Consider the following 19,763-nt stretch of genomic DNA (forward strand, 5'->3'; position numbering starts at 1 on the left):
TATTTCAGCCTCTAACAAAAGTTTGGGTGCGATTTAAAAAAAAATTAGATTGAAAAGTGAGAAGATTACAGACAGGGTCAAGCTCAAGGTTTGAGTCTCTTTTGCAATCGAGAAAAGCAGAGCAGTTGAATGTTCACTTGGCAAAAGCCACTTTTTATTGCCTTAAAGGAAATGTTTATTCACTCTTTAAAATGAATATTCTCATGTTGTTCCAAACCTGTATGGCTTTATTTTCTGTTGAACACAAAAGGAGAAATTTTGTACTGGTCACTTTTGTCCATGCAATTACAATAAATGGAGCCTTAACCTTCAAAAAAGACTCCATAAATGTGTTTAAAAACACCATAAAAGTGTCTTAAGTAAACTTGTATAGTACCAGATTTTTCATATTCATCTCCTTCAGGATTTTCTGATAGAATGCAGAATTCATGGTTCCATCAGTTATGGCATGTCATCCAGGTCCTGAAGCTGCAAAGCAGTCCCAAACCATCACACTACCACCACCATGTTTGACTGCTGGTATGATGTTCTTTTTCTGAAATGCTGTGTTGGTTTTACGCCAGATGAAACGGGACACACACCTTCCAAAAAGTTAAACTTTTGTCTCATCAGTCCACAGAATATTTGCCCAAAAGTGGTTTGCTGGAGTCCCAAAGCCTTAGAAATGGCTTCATAACCCTTTCCAGACTGATACATGTCAACTATTTTGTTTCTCATCTGTTCTTGAATTTCTTTAGATCACGGCATGATGTGTTGCTCTTTAAGCATGCTTCACTTAGTCAGACAGGTGCTATTTAAGTGATTTCTTGGTTCAACAGGTCTGGCAGTAATCAGGCCTGCATGTGGTTATTGAAATTTAACTCCGCTTTCTAAAATAATGTGGTTAATCACAGTTCTTTCATGATTTAAGAGGAGGGGAAAATAATTTTTCACGTAGGGCCAGGCAGGTTTGGACAGCTTTTTTCCCTTAATAAATTAAATTATCATTTAAAAACTGCATTTTGTATTTACTTACATTATCTTTGCGTAATATTAAAATTGGTTTGATGATCTGAATCTTTTAAGTGTGACAAATATGCAAAAAAAAAAAAAAAACAAGAAGGGGGCAAAAACCTTTTCACTGCACTGTATATATTACACACACACACACACACACACACACACACACACACACACACACACACACACACATATATGCAAGTTCACTAAGCAAAGCTAAATATTTTGCATCTAAATTATGAAACTCCTTTTCATTAACAATCAGGTCTATTCATAGCACATGCTTCATGGTTTTGAGTACATATGTTTGTGTGGGCCATCTGGGAGCCACATCCCTCTTAACTGGTCCAGATGAGCTGTTCTAGGCGTTCTGGTGACAGATATCGAATGTTTACAAAGAAAACAGACTTGAGTGATCCTTTGTCCCTTTTCCAGAATCTAAGCCCCTCGCTTTCCCTCCTCATGTAATCCAAATCCATACAAACAAAGAGACTCATTGGTGACGGGGGGCCAAGACAAGTGTTCTTTATTTCAACAACACTGATTGAGGCTGATTTCACCCTTTTAACACTCATAAGTATCATATTTGATTAGAATTGATTGCAGACGCCTTGTTTTCTTTAGCAGGCTGCCTGATGGCTAGCCGGTTCGTTTTTTGTTTTTCAGTGAGCGTTGAGTTTTACAATCCAGGTTTTCAGTCGCCTTCTCATCTCAAATGCCACCGGCACTTTCTACTTTGCTCATTAAAGCGTAGCAGAAAATGAGGGTGTTACGCTGAGCAACACTAAGCACATTTTATTGATCGTCTTAATCAATGCAGAGAAAAAATTATAAATGAAACCACAGTGTGACCAATGTGAATAAAAACGTTAATGAATACAACCCTTGGATCTTCGTGACCACTGAAGGCAGAGACAGATAGATTCAAACAGCATGTCAGGACCTTGACTTTGATCTTGTTGTTATTAGCTCTTGTGTCAAGTAGAGGCAAGCGCTGATACAATGTTGTGTGCCGCCCAGCCATCACAACACACACACTTAATACTCACCAATCCAGGCACCAATGTCATTACTCAGGACCTTGCGCATGAGTTATGACTGTGTGCCTATGGGAGAGCCAGACCCCAATCATCTTATATAATGTCTCGTATCATATGCCCCATACTCTCAGAGGGAGTACTTTAATTTTATTGCTTTCCCAATCATTACTCTCAAGGATGGTACAACAGGAGCCTCTGGCTGATAGCAACCAAAAGAAGACAAGACGCCAAGAGCCTGTGTGAAGCTGGCAGATCGAGTGAAAAATACTCTGAGGTTATGGAGATAACATATGATCAGGATGCAAAAGTGGGACGGTAGAATAATGGCTGCATTGCAAAAATCATTTGCAAATTATTTTTTTTGTTTTCCAGTGAAAAATATTTAAACATTCTTAAAACAGCATAAATTTACTTGGGACACAAGCTTGCATCAGATAATAAGGCTTTTTTAGAGAATATCTTAAAATTTAATTTGTTTCATAGCCTAATTGTTGTATTTCAAGCATCTAACAAAATATAATGAGGTTTATTCTTACAACAAGAAAAAAACGCTTCAAGATATAGAACGCTGCTCATATACTGTAATAAACACAATTGCTTCTCAAGTACATTTATATAAATTTAAGGCTGTTTCGATATTTATTCTGGAAAATAAGACAAACAACAAATTAAGAAAGTGATTTTTTTGCATGTTTGTGATGCACATACCTGAAAAGAAAGTCTTTGTCTTTGTGGCGGCATCCAAAAAAGAGCCATGTCTCTCCGAAAGTTGCTTCCTGGTTCGCTTCACGTTCTTTCTCTCTGTCAGGTCAAAACAATAATGCAAAGTTGAACATAATGTCTCTATAAAATGAAAAGTTATAACACACATATTGAATACTAAGCACTTTTTAAAAAATCGTTTCTAAAAGCATTTTTTTCATGTTGATATCTATAGAGATGGATGGCCAATGGCCAAAGTAATGTCAATTAGGGATTTCAAAACGACCTTTCCTTTGGTACCAAATCAATACTAAAATAAATACATAAATAAATAAAGTAATCTCAGCCTTTCTGTAGGTCTGGTAATACCGAGTGCAGACTCAATTCAGTAGCCAACGGCTGTCTGACTGACAGGCAGCTGCTTTCTAATGCTCGCATGCATATTTATATGTTTATGCCTCATGGTAATGTGTGCAAATGGTCAAATGTACTTCTTACTTAAAATGTCTCTTGGCAAGTTATTCATGTAAATAAGTGAATGTAAACAGTTGGGGGGGAAAAAATATGGTTTGTGTCAAAATATGAGCTCCATGCATCAGGCTGTGTTTTAAACCTAATAGGCCTGCCACAGTCTATTATGTTTATAATAACAATAAAACAAAATTTTTAAAAAAATGGAAAAAAGAGAAAAACACTCTGTTCTTAATTTAAAATTGTTCCTTATTACTTACTTAGCAATATTTACTTATATACACACTGCCATTCAAAGGTTTGGATGTGGTACGATTTTTATTTTTTTATTTTTTAAAGCTCACCAAAGCTGCTTTTATTTTATCAAAGTAAATACAGTAAGTAAAATATCAATTAAAATTGTATTATTGCAACCATTTAAATTTTTAATTCTCAGTAGCCATTACTCCAGTATATGTATGTATGTACATATTTTAGCAAATCGCTGCAATATAACAAAGAGTGAAAAATTTAAGGGGGTCGGAATACTTTCCGTACCCACTGTATGTATATGTATGTATATATATATATATTACATAATATATCATGTTTCACTGGTATTGAATATAAATATAAATATAAATGTATTTAAATACATTAAAAGTTCAATTTATATACCGTCAGTATATTTTGGAAATGAAACCAGGGCAAACAATCTCAAAATTCTTGAATATGAGCCGATTAATCTACCTGACTGATCACTAATTACACATTCAAACATCTTAATATATCAAATGATCCAATTCATAATTTCACAATGATGAAACCATAAATTGGCATGTGGCGTTTAATTACTCTCTGACCTGCTGCATTACCACAAAAACACAAAATCACTCTGTAGAGAGAAGACCTTGATATTTATCTGGACGTGTTCTTTAAGAGCAAGTCCTCCAAAAGATCTGGCAGTGTTCCCAGAATTCCCTACACTAAGGTGACATACAGGTACTGGGCACTATCTGTACACTGCACCTGCTAAAGGTTGACAGACTTCTCCAGAAAAAAGAGAGAAGACGTCGCACAAACACAATCAAAACTTCTTTAGAAAAAAGCAGCACACTGTCTACTCCACTGCATCTTTACTCCAACGTGATAATAGAGGAAGAGATCTGTTAGAGATGCATTACACAGGCCAGAAACAAACTCTACTGCATCTACTCCTTTAGTCATCTCGGCCAACCTAAATGAAGCATTCAGAAATAGAACACAGTCTGGAACTTTCAGAAGCATTAATAGAAGTGGAATGTAGAAACACCCGAAGGACTTTGAGGGTGAGATGCCCTCCATCATGCTGATATCTCTCAAAACACTGCAGTGAGCCGAGTTTCAGACATTAAGCTCTCCCCATCTGCTGAACGTACAGTTTAATTGTGATTAGAATACCAATGAGCCACAGTGTGGAAGAGATGACCACAGGAAAACAAAACAGCTTCTCTTCAAACATCTACAATCTGTTCTTTTTCATTTCAGGTCCTTGCTTCAGTGACCCATCGCATGCCGTGAACAACTGGCAAGCAAAGCAAAACGCTCACTTTTGAGTCGTTCTGTCAGACAGTTGTTATTGTGATGCCTTTATATTTAATTTAGTGGCATGTTGAGCAACAGCCAGGCAATAGAATACTAATGGGTGGTTTACTGACTGATGTTAATAAAATAGATCATGCATCTTTTTATACACCAGGTATATTATTACTTTGTGTGTGACATCAGTTAAAAAAAAACACTCCCAGGCTTTTTCTATTTGCTATGTAGGCAATAAGCATGCAAGAACTTCTACTTGAATTCAGAAAGACCAAAATAAAACCTACAATTGACCCTTCGCGGGAAGTTTGATCGACTTATCGATTTGACCAATAATAACACCGAATCTACCATTTTTGTCCAACCAATAAACCAGACAGTAGAGTAGATTAACGTTGGTGGACTTGAACTTGAAAAATGGTGTGTATATTGACATCTTTCCACAGTTGAAACAAGATACCTTCTGATGCGGACTCATGTTTATGGCACGCTATAACTAGTAAAGAGGAAGAGATGATCAGTTCACTGCCGCTTTAACGAAGGTGCTACAGTGATCTGTCATGACACATTAAACAGTCACAAAATGGTATTTATTGTTTGAATTTCTAAAAAATGACAAAAAAGACTTTGTTTCATACCTAAAGTAACCTGCTCTGTCTTGTCTGTCAGCATGTTGCAAGGTTTCTCTTTGCTCATACATCAAATAAACACAATATTACAACGTACAATTGCACAAAAGGCTGCAAACGAACAGCGCGCATCTGAAGTGTCTCTGAAGGAAATAATGCATTATTTATCGGCTTTAAGATATCGGCCAAATTTTCTTATCAGGCCGATACCGATAACAGAAAAAATGAGCATTTATCGGCCGATACCGATATGGTGGCTGATATATCGTGCATCCCTACTCCATAATGTATTTTTCACTGTGTGAGAACATGATGTGTGGAATGAGAGTGCCATGGCTTGTCGGGCGTAACAACAGTAACAAAGAGGGTCTTTGCTATTATTTCTCAACTAAACCTAAATCGAAAAACTGCCACTTTATACCTCACAACTGCGACTATTTTTCAAAATAATGTCTTTAAACATATCAGTTGTGACTGTTTCTCAAAATTGCGACTTTATATCCCAAAATTACAACTTTTTAAAAACACAAATCTATACATAACAGTAGTGATGGGACGATACAGCTACCTCCCGATTCGATACTATCACGATACTTGGGTGCCGATACGATATGTGTTGTGATTTTTGTTTTTAACTCTAGACCATGGGGAAAAGTTTAAATACTTGATTATACCCTTATATTAACAAAAGCAATGCATCACATCTTTCTGAACTTTTATTTCAGGAGCATACACATACAGTGTATATTTAAAGTACCTTGAACCATGAAACTTTTAAGAACCAAAACCCTGAACTTGCACATGAATATAATAGTCAAATGTTCAACAAAATGAATAGAAAAAATACTTTCTGAAATAAAATAAAGTGCTATGTGACTTTGCATACCGTTTTAGTCATGTTTTCCCTACAGTGTGTAAAAGCCAAAGTGTTTCCACACTTGGGATTCAAAACGTGAAGATGCAGAAAGAACTCTGAAAGAGGTTTGATCCTCTGCCTCTGTCATGGTTTTGCTTTCTCGTGCCGGCGTGAAACGTAGATGACGCCATCTAATGCAGCGGCACTGCGCAGTGCGCACGCAGAATGATCATTAGGCTTGTTTGAGATGAGCTAAATCTGCGCAGAACCGATCACCGGTGATCACTGCGAGATGCATGCCGGTTAGAAAAGTGTCCGAGTTACGTCCGACTTGCTCTGATGTCATGCTAACATGTGCAAAAAAAACTCTCGCGACGGTGAGGCGGCTGTGTCGGATTGTGCAGTCGAGTGCAGTTGCTCTCCACCGACTGCGCTGATCAAAAGCATGATGGGAAACAACTGACTGACGACACAGCTTAATGCTCATTGGTTCAGACACCTGTGATACTGAGGTTCTCTTCTAAAATATTTTCTTTTTATCTGATTTCATGTGATTATGTATTTAAATTATGCATGAATGTTCCCAAACACTATGACAGCATCTCGGTGTGAGATAATGTGATTGTTGTCATATTTCTATAAAAATCTAAAATACATGTTTGTATTACAGTAAAAATGGATGATAAATACACCTTTCGTATGGAATTAAATAGAAAAGCACTTTGAGTGTCTTGTTCATCATATATATTTTCATATAAAAGCAACAGAACTGAAATTATATCATGTTTATAAGCAACACAGCATGTAAGTGATGTTATAACGAGAAAACAAGAAGGAAAAAAAAATAATGCATGGCCGCTTAGAACTTCCGTACTAACAAGCCTAGCGTATGACATCAAAGCACCGCGAGAGCTACAGAGAACAGCATGTTTTCGAATCGCTCTCGCGGTATTTTGATGTCATGCGCTGATCGTCTGCGCGGTGCTGCTCCAAGTCGAACACACCTATACACTTCACCCTCTGTTGGAATTAAAAAGCGCTAACTTCTCCCCACCACCTCTTAGGAAAAGTAAAATAATTAAATATAAATAGATTCGGAGGTAAACCAATAGATTTTTTAATCGTTTTAAAAAGAATCGCGATAGTTAGGTGAATCGATTTTTTCTCCCACCCCTACATAAGTTGCAACTATTCTTCAAATTCCTGACTTTATACCTCACAATTACAAGTACAATTTGTCAAAACTGACACAATACACTACACATATATATATAATAAACGTAAGCCAAATTAAACAAAAAAAACAGTCTAGCCACTGCACATACACATTCTAGTGTTAATAAACTACCAAAATGGCAACTGGCTCTTTTAAATGACCCCTCAAATCCTACAGTTGCCAAATTGAGCATTAATGATTTCTCCCATTAATTTCTCTGAGTGGTTCGACTCCACCCCCTTATACAGCCTCTGAAATAAACACTCTACTCTACTTTCTTGATTTCCTAAAACACTTTCTCAGTGTTACACAAACAATTACAGCCACTGATTAAAGGCTAAATGAAACCGAGAATGCACGGGAAATGTTTTTTCATTGAGAGTAATCACTTTTATGTATTGTCTTGATGAGGAATTTAATAACACACATAACCAAACACAGCTTGTCACATCCATTTCCCCGCTGTCCCTCTCTGCAGGAATTGATATTTTGTGAGACAGGGTTAACATTTTGGATGCTTCTTTTGGTCACGCCCATCTGCTCAGAGCTTGGCTCAACTGAGTTTGGCATTTGAACAAACAGAGGGTCCACAGCAAAGCCATTAGCATCTGGGAGTTCAATATCCAATCTGGAAATGGGCTTCAATAAACTAGCTTTAGTGGAGCTTAATGCTGCCCCAGAGGGGCCGGTACCAATATGAAAAACCTGGATTCCATTTTGTAACACCATGCAGACCAGATCCCATCCTGAATACAAATCAACTGTACTGCGACAGCGAGGACGACTTATCCGCATCCCTAAAAAAATTACAGCCTGCTGTTGGGTAGAATAGGAAGTAACGCAATAGCTGCTACCTTTTCATATGAAGAATGAAAGCGAGTCAGTGGCCAACATTCACCTTTATAAATCACCATACTATTTAATCCTCCTCCTCACTTTCCTCGTGAGAATAAGCACAGCATTGTGAAAGCAAGGGACATACGGTGACCTCAAAGCTTATTGTAATAGCTCAGAATAACATTTTCTGACCGGCGAACAGCATGCAAAGTGTGAACAAAGAAGCGGATGTGAAGAAGCATTTAATTTTCCTTTATAACATTTAACCACAGTTTTACTTTTTCTACAGAAAATGTGAGTGAACTTGATGATACTAGTGCGTGTTCGGTGGTTGCCAGGACCCTGCTATGTTGTCGTGACCACTGGTGACAGAATGTAGGGGTGGGCGATAGACCGGTAGAAATGCATCAACCGTTAAGAGATTTTTGACTGTCTCTTATCACTTATTACACGCTCACGTGACGTTGCTGTTTTTATAGGCCTTGCACGGTTAAATACACACATTTGTATTGTACACTTGTCAAAATGCCCATCTTTGCAAGTATGTTAGTAAGTAAACACAGTAATTTACGTTGTAAGTGAAAGCAAACAGTTGAGAAAGAAAGCACATGTGTAACAGTATATTGGATCCGGGCAGCTCTTAAAGTGACAGCAGTCTAATATTCCGGCTGTCTGTCATTCATGTTAATCAAACAACAAAACATAGGCTATAATTAGTATAATATATTGATATGGAAAATAAACTGTCTGCATTCTCAGTAAGTTTGATATATATAATGATATTTGTGTTAATTATATGACGCAGTGAGCAGTTTAGCACTGCTGAAGTTCATATTACAGTTTCACCTGCATAATGTTGATCATTAGGGACAAGAAATTTATTTGACAAATAATAAATTATGACATTTTAGTAATTTTTGCAGTTTAATTTGTTGATTAATCATTAAATCAGGTTAAAGATTAAATGCACCGAGAATGCTGTAGTTTATATAGCAATCCAGCAGAATGCTACTTTTAATTTTGCTTTTGTTTTGAAGGCTGTCATATAGTTTTATTCAGTTAATTCTGTAGAAGCATCAAGTCCTTTCTGCCTAAAGCTCACTGGCAGCCTGCAAACAGATGAATTGGCTTTGACCTTTTGTGAGATTCTTACCAAGTCTCCTACTTTCTCCACAGCACAATACATTTCCGGCTGTCTGCCTGCTGCCATTGATTTACAGATGAGGAAATCGAAGCATCCCATGCTGTTTGCTCCTAAAGAGGAAACGCTGAGCTTTGTGACACAAACAATGTCCTGCTGACAGAATGGTGATCGTTATCTTTAATTGAAGGCTGGCATCAAGGTAGCTGTATTTAGGAGAATCTCAAGTTAAGAACCGCATGGAAACAAAGTTCAACAGCACACATTGGCAGTAAACCTGCACATCCATGATTAATCGGTCTCAAATTCCTTCACAATTGTCATATTGTCTACAAATGAGCAGGCAACTTCTGTTATAATTGTGGTATTTTTCTTACTGTTGAAGGACTGTTTAGCGAAACTCATTTTGGTTTGGCATACAGAATGTGAGACCTAAACTGGAGGTAAAATTCTTCCCCAATATGTTAATTGATTAATTAAATATTAATTGAAAAGTAGAACATTATATGAAAACATAAAATATTGTTATTATAAATAATGCAATTTTTACTACATAGAAAATACTACTACTATTAATAATAAGAATACTAAGATAGATAGATAGATAGATATATGCACAAAAACATTAAAAGAAACCAATTTGTTACTGATCCATGGCCTGAAGCTAAACCAAACACGCTGGGTTGCATGAATGCCTCGACCTTGACGGTTTGGAAGGTGATGTGGTGTTTGAGGACAACTTTTGTCATTCATCATTAATGTCTCATCCCACTCTCACCATCCCCCAGACATTCATCAACCGCGTTCGGCTCGGACACTAGCTCCTATGATTACCTGTGGCCCTTGTGTCACTTACAAACTATTCGTGTACACACACAGCAGGCATCACATCACTGGCCAACCCTGCGCCAGGGCAGACGGCTTCATTCATATGTAGTCCTGGTGTGTCACTCTTCATAGGCCCCTGGCACCGAGTATAAATCACACACGCTGAGATGACAGGCCTCCACAAGACACCTTTACAACCAGATCCTGAATTTATGCCCTTCTTCATTTTAACACCAGGGTCTTTGGAAACACTATTAGGCTTCACAGATAATATGGCAGGGAGCAGGTCAATAGCACATTTACACTTTCTCTTCTTCCTTCGACCTCTTCAGATTTATCCTCATCACCCTAGAGGTGTTTTTATGCTACTTTTACACATAAGAATCAATAAACTTTCTTCCGCTTTAAAAACCTTGTTTATTTTTTTGAAGATGCATGATAAAGGGTTGTTTAGACTTATTGCTCTATGGAGTGTGGAGTCATTCTGCAAATAACAACTATGACTTTTGTACTGACAGCCATATTTGTGACAAAAATGGCAAACAAACTGTTCAAAAAACAGTAATATTGTGAAATTAAAAAAATAATTAATATTTTTTATTAAAAATAAACAACTTTTCTATTTTAATATATCTTAAAATGTCATTTGAATTTTCAGCATCATTACTCAGGCCTTCAGTGCCACATGATCCTTCAGAAATCATTCTAATATGATGATTTGCTGCTCAGGAAACATTTCTGATTATTATCAATATTGAAAACAGTTGTGCTGCTTAATAATTTTGTGGAAACCATGATATTTTTACAGGATGCAGGATGATGAATAAAAAAGTTCAAAAGAACATAATTAATTTTTTATGTAATAAAATACTTTTGTGTAATTTCATGCATCATTATATAAAAGTATGAATACATATAGGTTTATATATGGTCACAAGATATAACATATCTTTGCCTTGTTTGATTATTAACTAGCATTTAGTGTTTTCATATTTTAAGTGCTAAAGATTTATCAAATTAAAAACATTCAACCATTACATTAACATAATTATCAGCTTATTGTTATCAGCCAGGATGTTGGTATCTGCACAAAAATATTGTACAGCATATCACACTGCACAATACTGCTTGAACTTTCATAAGCGCTACAATAAAACAATATATGAGACCCTGGACCACAAAACTAGTCATAATGGTCATAATCTGAATAAATAAGCTTTTCATTGATGTATGGTTTGTTATGATAGGACAATATTTGGCCGAGATACAACTATTTGAAAATCTGGAATCTTGAGGGTGCAAAAAAATCTAAATATTGAGAAAATCTGCTTTAAATTGTCCAAATGAAGTTCTTAGCAATGCATATTACTAATCAAAAATTACGTTTTGATATATTTACAGTAGGAAATTTACAAAATATCTTAATGGAACATAATCTTTGCTTAATATCCTAATGATTTTTGGCATAAAAAATAAATTGATCATTTTGACCAATACAATGTATTGTTGGCTATTGCTACAAATATACCTGTGCTATTTATAACTGGTTTTGTGGTCCAGGGTCACATATCAGAATAAAATATTATACAGTATCAACATCATCTGAAAAGAAAGGGTGAAATAAATCTGCTGAATGTACCTTTGTTGAAGAAATCCAATGAAGGGGGCCACACCTGTCCCAGGACCCACCATCACTACAGGAACAGACGGGTCGGCTGGTAAGTGGAAGGTGCCGCTGGGACGAGGCCTGACATGTACCTGGAGATGACATTTCGATCCATTCAGCTCTAAACAGTGATAGAATTCTTAAATTGAGTAATCCCACACACAACATCTGTTTAACTATAACAAACCCAATTCCATACATTTTGTAGATAGCATCTAAAGCAGAAGCTTTTATGTTATTGTTGTTCAATTCTGCAGCAAGGATTAGTCCACTTTCTCCAGAGCTTATTTCTGTCCAGCTTTTACCTCAATTAAACAACCCAATTCAGCCCAAATCCTCCCAAGGACTGTGAAAAGCTCATTCGAAGGTGAACGGGCTCGCTAATGTGTAATGCCTACAGTGCTAACCTTCGGTGGGGCTGATGTGCCTAGACGCTCTGAAGCCAGTACCGTCCCAAGGGGCCGCAAGATTGAGGAGACGTGATCAGCCAACCAGCCCGTGCACAACCCCGTCCTCGCCGGATGCTCGGGACGTGCAGGGAACTCCACAACATTGAACACGAAATGAACTTTCCCAGGGTGCTGAAGGCTGGAGCTGAGGAACGAGACAAAAATAAGAGACTAAGTGCTAACAATCCAGAACCAACCCTGAACATGAGCAAGCCGGTGGACCTCATTATCTCTCTCTTAATGGCCTGCCTCTGTCGGGCCTTGGGGACCCCTGCTGACCGGACTTTAATATTTCAGAGCCCTAATGTTTCTGTGTATTCTACTAGCATCAGCGTAGTACTAAACATAAGACATTAGTGTAGATGGCAGACCACTTACAAGCCAAAGGAGACAGGAAGAAAACAAATGAAAGTGGCAGGCAGTTCTGAAAGGACATCCTTTGCATCCAGTGTTTGACTTTGATCACAACAAATGGAGTATCATCAAGCATGCATCAAATTCATGTCTGTCTATAATAAACCTCACAAGATCAAAGGAGGATAAGACAGAAATAGCAACCTGGATATGTCTCTGCTTTAATTTGTGAGTGCAAATATAAAGCACAGGTGTTTCAAACTAGGTCTCTTACCTGGCAGCAGAATAGGCTCTGGGCTGAAGCTTTGGCAAATGTTCTGTAATGAAGCAGAGGAGAGATCAGAGATGAAGATGGCATTGTGACCTTGAGGCTATTCGACCATGTCTTGAGTTTCTCTTTTAGGGCATCACCCCCTCTGGATGTCATGTTACCCAAGCCACTTGAGTTGGTGAAGGCCAATTTTTTTATTACAGAGAAGGATTAACTGAAATTTCACCAACTTAAAATATCTGTCTGAAAGTGCCAAAAAGAGAAAAAGGTGAACAGAAACAATTTACCATCCAACAACATATTCTTCAACATGCAGAAAAATGGGCACGCATGTGAAATGATATAGGTTTAATTCATTTTGATGTAAATGCAAATGATAATATTGACAGAAAAGGTATTGAATTACACACTTGCTAAAGACTCTAGATGCATATTGCAGTCAAAACTCACTCACTCTGCATTAGAGTTTCCTAGTTGTGCCTTAAAGTCCCCAACCACAGAAGAAATCACCCTCTTGGTTATTGACACATTAATAAAGAGGGTTTTCCTATGCTTGTGTAAAGACCGGGAGGGTATTTAAATGCAAAAATAATTTCTCAGAAGACAGAGATGCTTCTGGCACCTTTCCTTTCATTTCCGTTTTCTACTTTTGTAGTGATACTAGCTGAAGGAAGAACATACTATAATCACTTGTAAAAATATTAAAACATTGAAAATGTGTCCTATTAAAATGTGTTGTTATTCCAAACAAAGACTTGTATAAATGACATTTTGATTTAGTTTTCACCCAATAGTTTTCATTTCAGTGCAAAACCAAGTAAGCGCCTAATATTATTTTATGGCTTCCAATGAAATTGAAGATGTTGTTTTAACTTAATGTTCCTTGTTAAAAACACAGAGGTAGTTGTTTCTCAGCTCAAATAAAGTGTTTAAAATTCCCCTTCATCAGTCAGCAAATGACATATAATTTTCAAATCAATTTGAAATGTTCATTTCAAGCTCAGCATATGCGGATGCTGAAGGTCTTCAATATCAACAATTAATTACAATCAAACATACAATATAGCGAGCAGCTGTTGCAATTACAGTCTCTCATGAGTGCAAACAAATGCATCAAAAAGGCACATGGTGTTTTGGTGGAAAAACACTGCTCTTTAATGTCGAGGAAGTCTAAAAGTCAGGAGAAAAACTGTTTGACTGATGACACCGATCTTACTTTCAGAACACACCGGTGCAGAGTGATTTTAGGAATAAAATGAATGTCCTGTCAAACGCTGCTGAACCAGCATCTCTGTCGATCTGTGCCATGGAGAATCACAGTGTTAATCCTTAATTTGCTAAAGTCGCAGTAATATTCACACAGATTAAAACTTTACATGTACACGCATCCATTGCAACAATCCACTGGCCACATCCGCATAAATCTGCGAGGGTCACTGCATTATGACTACCTTGCAGTTCTCTAAAGCATGGTATGCATTAATAATTTCAGCAATACCAGCTGTTCCTCAAAATCAAGGTGACGGCATATTTATCACCTTGATGGAGAATTTTATTGCACAGCAGAGGCTTACTGTAGAACAAGAAATCTCCAAAACAACATATCCACTATTTATCGCTTGAAGGATTAAAATAAGGTTTATTATTACAAAATATCAACTTTATGTTGTCAAGGTTAATTACATTGCACAGTGATTTCTTATACAATGTGCAAAACTAATACTACCACTGAAAAGTTTGGGTCACAATTTGTTTATTCAGAAAGAATGCATTAAATTTGGTTACAAAGTTACAAAATATTTTTGTTTCAAATAAATGCTGTTCTTTTGAAGAGTCTACACAAAAATATTAGGCAACACAACAGTTTTCAGCGCTGATAATAGTAAGAAATGTCTCTTTTGAGCACCAAATCAGAATGATTTCTGAAGGATCACGTGACACTGGAGTAATGGCTGCTGAAAATTCAGCTTTGCCATCATAGGAATAAATTACATTTAAAATATATATTAATATAGTAAAGCCTTGGTGAGCATAAGAGACTTCTTTCAAAAACATTTACAAATTTTACCGACCTCAAGCTTTTAGAGTACTTAATATGGGGTTCACATTTTCTGTGCCTATTTGATATGGTTTAAGAAAGAATCTGTGTTTTTGTGCGAGCAAGATCAGTAAAGAGCACTGCAGCAGAAAATCTTGAAAACCCAATCTTGTGTCTTTACATATACATTTTCAGTATAGAGTGTCATCCACTCAAAAAAATGTTCCCCTTAAAAGAGACTGATGGCATTTAATACAATTAATTATGAAATATAATCATGATTAAGTATCTTAATCGACTGACAGCCTTAATTTTTTAGTTTATATTTGCTGAATTCATCATCATTCTCCTTGTGTCCCCTGACATGCATTGGTGAGTCTCAAATTTTATGCTAAGTTTAAAATGTATTTTTTCAGAGGCTATATTTGCAGTTGCCTTTAAAAGGAGAAAAAGCAAAGCGGGGGCTCTGATCTAATGTTGTTTTACTGCCATCTGGTGGTACAAGCACTGCAAACGCTTCCAAACATCAGGCACATTTACCTTGCAAACTGCATATGCTGATAAGAAATAAAAAAATAGCCACATTCCAGTAAATTCCAAGCAGATCATGTGTTTACTGACCGAACAGAAGGCTGAGTGGAGGTAGGCAGGATGGGAAGGCCCGAAGCAGATCCAGCAAACATACGTTAGCGTCCCTGACAAAGCTGTTGTAGTCTGCTGAGCCTTCTTTGCTACACAGCTCCAGAAGCCTTCTTTTCTCTGAACTGTTCTGAGTGAAGTCCGCCAATGCTCGCACAAAAGCCTGAAAGCACAAGAGAACAATGTACAGGGTCTGTCCAGGAACTTCAGACTACAGCCTTGCATGTGAAAGCTAAATAAATCATCCCCACCGGTACATCAAAAGCACTGTTGCGTATGAAGTAAGCGCTAGTGCTAAATCAAAGGTTCAGAACTTCAACAGCACAGCAGCTATCACATTAAATAAGGTTAATAACACAAAATTACTTTTTTTGGAGCGCTCCTTATCTCCAAACACCAGGTGAGAATAAACTGCAAAGAGCCATTCTGTGGGATGTGAAGAGGAATTTTTGCTGCTGTAAAAGAAAAAAAACGGCTATGCATTTATTCAACATTTCTGGTTGTTCAATCTGAATCTAGATCTCTGACTTGTGAGTGGAATGCATTATATTATCTGTTTTCTGGCACAGTTCGAGGAGAATGTTCCTGGTGTCACTGATTATGTCAACAACGGCTGCAATACCTTTCTTACTGCTGTTTTTAAGCAAGTTGACCTGAACAGCACAATTCTTTTGTGTTTGCAGATCCAGTCTGAGCAGCAACTCCTCAACTTCACTGGCTCTGTTTGGACAGAGAATATCAAAGGCGTCTCCAGGCTGATAAGCAAGGTTCTGCTCCTGGAGAGACAACATTTATTATAACTCCTACACAAAGAACACAACATAGATTTTTTTTGTTGTTCGAAGAATACATAAACATGTCTATTTGACTGATCCCAAACCAAATTCTAAAGTAAACTTTTGGGTATTATATATCTCTAAAGTAAACTTTTGGGTATTATTAGAATTTAGTTTGGGATCAGTCAAGTAGACATGTTTATGTATTCCTCCAAACAAATGTATAAAATACCCACATTTAATTGTTCATGCTCATTTCCCCGTTTTTACATTTAGATTACCTTTAATTTGGCGTTTAGATTAAATATGAATTTATAAAAAAACACTAAGAATTTAATAATCATGTTAAATGTAATTTTATCAGAATGAATATCCATTTTTCATATTGTACATTATAATATTGTGATGCCTAAATTCACTTGTAGCATTTAAAACTGAGTTTTACATTTTTATTTATATTATATTTTATGGAATTTTAATATCAGCCATTCATTTATGATGATTCATTTTAAATAAAGATAATTCATTTATTATTTGAATAATTATTGGTTCATTTGTATCAACCGGAATTTTAATACTGCTGCATCAGTACTTAAATAAAAGTGAATAAATATGGACTTACCGAAATATCAAGCTCCAGTGAGATGGCAGTTTTCACTGCATCATCTTGAGTTAATTGAACTGCTTTTGAAATGGACACCTCATGATAACCGTCTTTATCAGATGGGACTGTCTCCTATGAAAGTTAATTATCAAAATTATAGACATAATAGAAACAATTAATGAAATGATATTTATCCCACATTATCTATACAACTGGTTCTCAACTTTTTGGACTCAAATGCTCCCCCCGCCCCCCCCATTGTCCAACACAATTATTCAAAGGCCTCTCATATTTTTGCTGTGAATTTGAAAACACTGCTTGTTTACTTGATTAAAAGAAACTGAAGTGTTGATAATTAAATTTAATTAACCATGATTCGTTTTGTGATTCTACAAGATCTAAGAATCTGTATGTTCTTCAATAACGAAACAAGTTAATTAAGGGGGAAAAGAAAATCTTAATTTTTTTTGTTTGTTTTTAGCATTTTAATTCATTTTGATTTTTAATATAATCAAATGTCCATCCCTAGCAGGCCTATGCCCTTAGGTGAGAACCACTGATTTACACTAAAACATTTATTGAATGAACCTTATTCATAAAAAGCATAAATGTTCCTAAATCCATGTATACACACTGTCTGTTGCAATGAATTTACGCAAAAGGTTTTAAACAGAAATTCTGTCTGGCTTGTGTTTCATGAATTGATCTCTGTATTTTCCAAAAGATCATACCCCTTCAGTTGACACCTGCTCCAAACGGACCTCCAGATATGAAGCGGGAAGTGCAGGAACATTAAGTGCAGACTCTGACAACAGTGGTACCGACTGCTTCAGAGATGCAACCAACACTGTAGAAAGAGTCTCTACATCAATGCTATCAGATGTAATCGCTTTTCCTTTCTGTGAGTCTGTTTCACTCAGCTTTAAAAGGTGAAGATCAACTTCTAGATCCGACTTATATTTTTCCTGGCCAGATGCATTTTTATGAAAATCGTCCTGTGTACAGTCACTAAGGTCGGTGTCCTGTTGATCTGAAGTAGCCATGCTGGAGAACGTTTTTTTCAGAGCGTCCCAGAGTCCCTCAATCCAAGGATCCACCACTACTTCAAGTCTGGAAAGAAAAGAGTCTGGAAGTTTGAAAAGGCAATATCTCAGAGAATCTGCCTTTTATTGTTACTTAACATTCATGCTTACCCAGTGCCGTCATCTGCATGCCCAGTGGCATAGAAATGTTTAGCACCAAGCTGTTGCAAACGGCTGTCAATGGTCTTGCCCCCGTTGCAGAAATTTGCATAGTTTGTGTCTCCCAAAGCTGCATATATAACAGCATGAAAAAGTGCTCATGGGTGGAGCTCACACTTACATAACCGAATGATCATCTTACCTAACAGTGCATAATGCAGATGGGAGAAGTGGTTGTGTGGCAGAGATTTGTTCTTGATCTTTCTCACAAACTTCTGAGCTGTGTCCGGAGGGTCCCCATCACCGGTCGTGGAAATCACAAAAACAACTGGCCGGATTTCACTATCCAAGTTGTACTGGGAACACATGAGAAAGTTGCATCAGTCAGTTCTGATATATGACTGTCAAAGATTTGATATCCATGAAAGGTAATTGGCAAGAAACATACCTTGTGCTGGTTGCTCAGACAGTTGATGTCAGCTGTAAACCCATGTTCGGCTGCTTGTTGGCAGATCTCTTCGGCTATAGACTGAGCCTGACCACGCTGAGATCCATACAATATCAAGAAGCGAGCAGCAACTTCACACGGCATACTATAAAAGCTGGATAAAGAAGGGTTAAAATGTTGAAAATCATTTCTGCACGTTGTGAAAAGCAATAACAATATTCCATTTTTACATTATAACAAAAATATTTGTTATAGATATTATAAATATATGTATTATATCATTATGTACTTTGAAATATTTACAAACATAACTTAATAAACAATGAATTAAAAATTACATAAAATCATAAATTAATTATAAAGTTCCCAACATGAGTGATGTAATATTAACTTACATAATCATTTATATTTCATTTACATAACTCTTTCTTTTAATTTTAAAGTCAATTAATAAGTTACTTATTCAAAAATGAGACTGTCAGCCATGTATTTACATAGCTTGCGATTCTGATTATGCGACAGAGTAGTGTACGCATAAAACATTATATTACATATATATGCATGCATACATAATACGTTTTAAACATGGCTTATATTGTGTTTACATGTTTGTGGGGCAAAAAAGCATCATCTTCCATGTACAAACTGGAATTAAACAGCTCTGGTCATGTGACTATTTACATCAGACATGTACAAATGTCAAAGAAATCAAAACAGTCCACACTCTCATTTATAGTTGACAGTTTTGTGTTTAATACACCAAGCATTCTTTTTAGACCATCCGAATATCCGAAGTTTAAATTAGATTTTGGTCACAAATTTAGATTGTGAGCGGTGTGATTAAATTGTTTAAGTTGATAAAGGTTACCTTGATTTTGTGAATGACAACTCTAACCGCGTCTTGGGCCGAGTAACATACTGAATCCCGCACTGACACGCTCTCATGAACTGGAGGAACAGGATACCACGTTACTCTGGACTCGCACATGGCCTTGCAGAAATAAACAATTTGTAAATTAAAAGATGTACTAGTCGAGCACAAATCTCAATGTGTTTAGTCA

General features: G+C 36.6%; 1 protein-coding gene across 1 annotated transcript in view; it reads right to left on the reverse strand.

Moving 5' to 3' along the window:
• mtrr (5-methyltetrahydrofolate-homocysteine methyltransferase reductase) overlaps positions 1–19,675 on the reverse strand; it is a 23,171-nt gene extending 3,496 nt beyond the window's left edge. The window contains exons 1-13 of the mRNA XM_016285425.1: positions 19,571–19,675; positions 18,703–18,856; positions 18,457–18,610; positions 18,267–18,384; positions 17,805–18,183; positions 17,092–17,205; positions 16,316–16,469; positions 16,060–16,148; positions 15,676–15,856; positions 13,020–13,062; positions 12,350–12,536; positions 11,916–12,034; positions 2,748–2,840 (exon numbers count right to left, since the gene is read on the reverse strand). Of these exons, the coding sequence (XP_016140911.1) occupies positions 2,748–2,840; positions 11,916–12,034; positions 12,350–12,536; positions 13,020–13,062; positions 15,676–15,856; positions 16,060–16,148; positions 16,316–16,469; positions 17,092–17,205; positions 17,805–18,183; positions 18,267–18,384; positions 18,457–18,610; positions 18,703–18,856; positions 19,571–19,647 (1,862 nt within the window). The 5' untranslated portion in view covers positions 19,648–19,675. The remainder of the gene's footprint in view (positions 1–2,747; positions 2,841–11,915; positions 12,035–12,349; positions 12,537–13,019; positions 13,063–15,675; positions 15,857–16,059; positions 16,149–16,315; positions 16,470–17,091; positions 17,206–17,804; positions 18,184–18,266; positions 18,385–18,456; positions 18,611–18,702; positions 18,857–19,570) is intronic.
• Between the last annotated feature and the right edge of the window lie 88 nt (positions 19,676–19,763).

Source organism: Sinocyclocheilus grahami, unplaced genomic scaffold (assembly GCF_001515645.1).
Source record: "Sinocyclocheilus grahami isolate Dianchi unplaced genomic scaffold, SAMN03320097.WGS_v1.1 scaffold197.1, whole genome shotgun sequence".
Lineage (NCBI taxonomy): Eukaryota > Metazoa > Chordata > Actinopteri > Cypriniformes > Cyprinidae > Sinocyclocheilus > Sinocyclocheilus grahami.